Source organism: Sinocyclocheilus rhinocerous, unplaced genomic scaffold (assembly GCF_001515625.1).
Source record: "Sinocyclocheilus rhinocerous isolate Xijiao unplaced genomic scaffold, SAMN03320098_v1.1 scaffold42, whole genome shotgun sequence".
In the NCBI taxonomy this organism is placed as follows: Eukaryota; Metazoa; Chordata; class Actinopteri; order Cypriniformes; family Cyprinidae; genus Sinocyclocheilus; species Sinocyclocheilus rhinocerous.
In genome coordinates this window covers 454,658-457,422 of record NW_015627390.1, presented here as the reverse complement: position 1 = coordinate 457,422, position 2,765 = coordinate 454,658, and the positions used below count along the sequence as shown (strand labels likewise).

Below are 2,765 nucleotides of genomic sequence, written 5' to 3'. Positions count from 1 at the left end.
TATATATAAAAAGAAAAATAATTTTAGTTTTCATTTAAGATTATTTTAGACAAAAGAAAATGTTAATTATTTGGAATTTTTTTATGTTTAAAATATTTATTAAATGTGTTAATATTTGTATTATAAAAAGGTACATATAAACTTTTATACATTATGTATAAGTATTACAATTATAAAAATAAAAGAAATTTTTTTTATTAAAAATTGAATAAGAAAAATGTATTGACATTTACATTCACAAGCAAAATGTATATTTTTCTTAACATTAATTGTTATTTATAAACAGTTTATAAAACCTGAAAGATATGTTGAAAGAATAACAAAAATAATGCATATGTAAAAATATTGATTAAATGAAGTATGTATCTAATAAAAAAGGTTATTATTTGCGCAAGCAATGTATATATTTAATAACTACAACGTTAAATAAAAACTTTTGTAAAAGGTATTTTATTAAAAAGTGTGTAATTATTTGAACAATAATAAATACTCATAAATACAAATAATTGAATAAATATTGACAGAACTGTTTAGTTTTTGTGTAGTCTCCCTTTAAATAATTTTATTAAATGTGTATATCTGTATAATAAAAATTTTAATTAAGACACACGTGTATAATTAATAAAATGATAAAAAAACGTTAAAAACAATTTAAATCAAAACAAAATGTTAAAAGTAATTTAGAAACAAATAAATACAAAAATAAATAAAGAATGCTTAGGAAAAGAAGAACAACAACATAAAATGTGTAATGGTTTTTGACTGCATTTCTTCCATTAATGTTTCTAAACCTGCATGAGAAAAACAAGCACATATCCAAGTTTGTACAAGATGTAGTTGTAGTTCACGCATCTTTTCTGCAAAGATATTTAAGTGATTTGATTAACATTTACATCATGTTGACAACTTCATGTGTGCTGCACTTGGAATAGAATTTTCTTAACTAGAGGGTTAATAAAGAAAACGTTACTTGAATCATGTTGTAGTTACATTTTCAAGTTGACTAGTTAAAAATCGTAAAAAGTCAAAATCGGTCAATCGAGATTTAAATTTTTTGCCATATCGCCCAGCCCTAGCAGTAACTAACATCCCCTGGGCTGACCTGAGACGAGCCCAGGACACTCTGTATGTGCTCCAGTCCCTGCGCAGCGTCCAGCAGGGCGGCGCTCATCACGGCGGCAGCAGACGGCCGCTCGCTCATCCTGAGCACAGTCACCATGTAGCCGTCGGACACGATGAGGAGCGGCTGACGAGGATGGCACGTGACGGAGTAGCGCTGTCTCATGGGGTCACGGAGCGACACGCTGGAGCTGGAGACGCCACCGTCCTGCGTCTGCAAAGGCACTGGAGGTCTACGGATCAAATCGATGAATACAGTCAGAACACTTGAAATATAAAATCTTTGTTCATGCATGACAGCATGCATCTGATATAAAGCTTGCATTCATATTTTTATAGTGTTGCACATTATAAATGCAAGAGGAAATGATGTCTCATGCCTGCAGTGATGTGATTATTAGGTAAAGACGTCTCACTATTCATGTACTTACATTGAACAATGACCAAGGAAAAGGAAGAAAAAGATGAACAGAGATGTAAAAATGTTGAATAAAAGAAGAAAAGAATGCTTAGGAAAAGAAGAACAACAACATAAAATGTGTAATGGTTTTTGACTGCATTTCTTCCATTAATGTTTCTAAACCTGCATGAGAAAAACAAGCACATATCTTCACTCAGCGACACTGGAAGGGTCAACAGCATAAACAAGAGCAAGCAATCAAATCACCTGTAAGTGACCAGCGGGTGAAGCGGCAGGAAGTGGGCGGCACTGAACTCAACGCTGCATCCTGTTGTGGACAGAGACACGAGTCCACCGAGACGCGCCAGCATGAGCAGAGAGCCTCTCTTCAGCACACAGGCCAGATAAAGCCCTTCTGGAGTCCAGCTCACAGAACCGGCCCAGTACGACCTGCAGAAAACAGAGCGCTTCTCATTCTCTACTTTACACTTCTCAACTATACTTCGTGCTGTTACTGCCTCGTATGCATGCATCTTATTTTACCTACTGTTTATTTCTATTTAACGCACATCTGCTGATTATGCTGCTGAACACAATGTTGCTGACCAAGTTGACTTTTTCATAACTGTGCATATGACAAATATAAATCTTGAATCTCAAAGATGGGGAGTGAAACAATCCCACAAACCCCTTTTAAATCACTATTCTCAATATTCAAGCGCTTTATGACCATGGAGGAGAAAGAAAAAGATGAATACAGATGTAAGAATGCTGATATTTGTACAAGTAATATACACTGCCGCTCAAAAGTTTGGGATCAGTAAGACTTGTAATGTTTTTTAAAGAAGTCTCTTCTGCTCATCAAGGCTGCATTTATTTGATCAAAAAGAAAGAAAAAAACAGTAATCTTGCAAAATGTTATTACAATATAAAATAATGGTTTCTATTTTAATATCCTTTAAAATATAATTTATTTCTGTGATGCAAAGCTGAATTTCCATCAGCATCATTACTCCAGTATAAAGTGTCACATGCTCTTCAGAAATCATACTAATATGCTGATTTATTATTAGAATTATCAATGTTGGCAACAGTTACGCTGCCAAATATTTTTTTTGGAAACTGCGATACTTTTTTCAGGATTCTTTGATGAATAAAAAGTCAAAAAGAACAGCATTTATTCAAAATATAAATATTTTCTAACAATATAAATCTTTGCTATCACTTCTTAACAATTGAACACATC

The 2,765-nt window shown here is 33.2% G+C and overlaps 1 protein-coding gene across 1 annotated transcript in view; it reads right to left on the bottom strand.

Annotated features, from left to right (window-relative positions):
• The window catches only part of LOC107727877 (uncharacterized protein C5orf42-like), a 37,247-nt gene that overhangs the window by 24,349 nt on the left and 10,133 nt on the right, over positions 1–2,765 (bottom strand). The window contains 2 exon segments of the mRNA XM_016537917.1: positions 1,103–1,352; positions 1,787–1,969. Of these exon segments, the coding sequence (XP_016393403.1) occupies positions 1,103–1,352; positions 1,787–1,969 (433 nt within the window).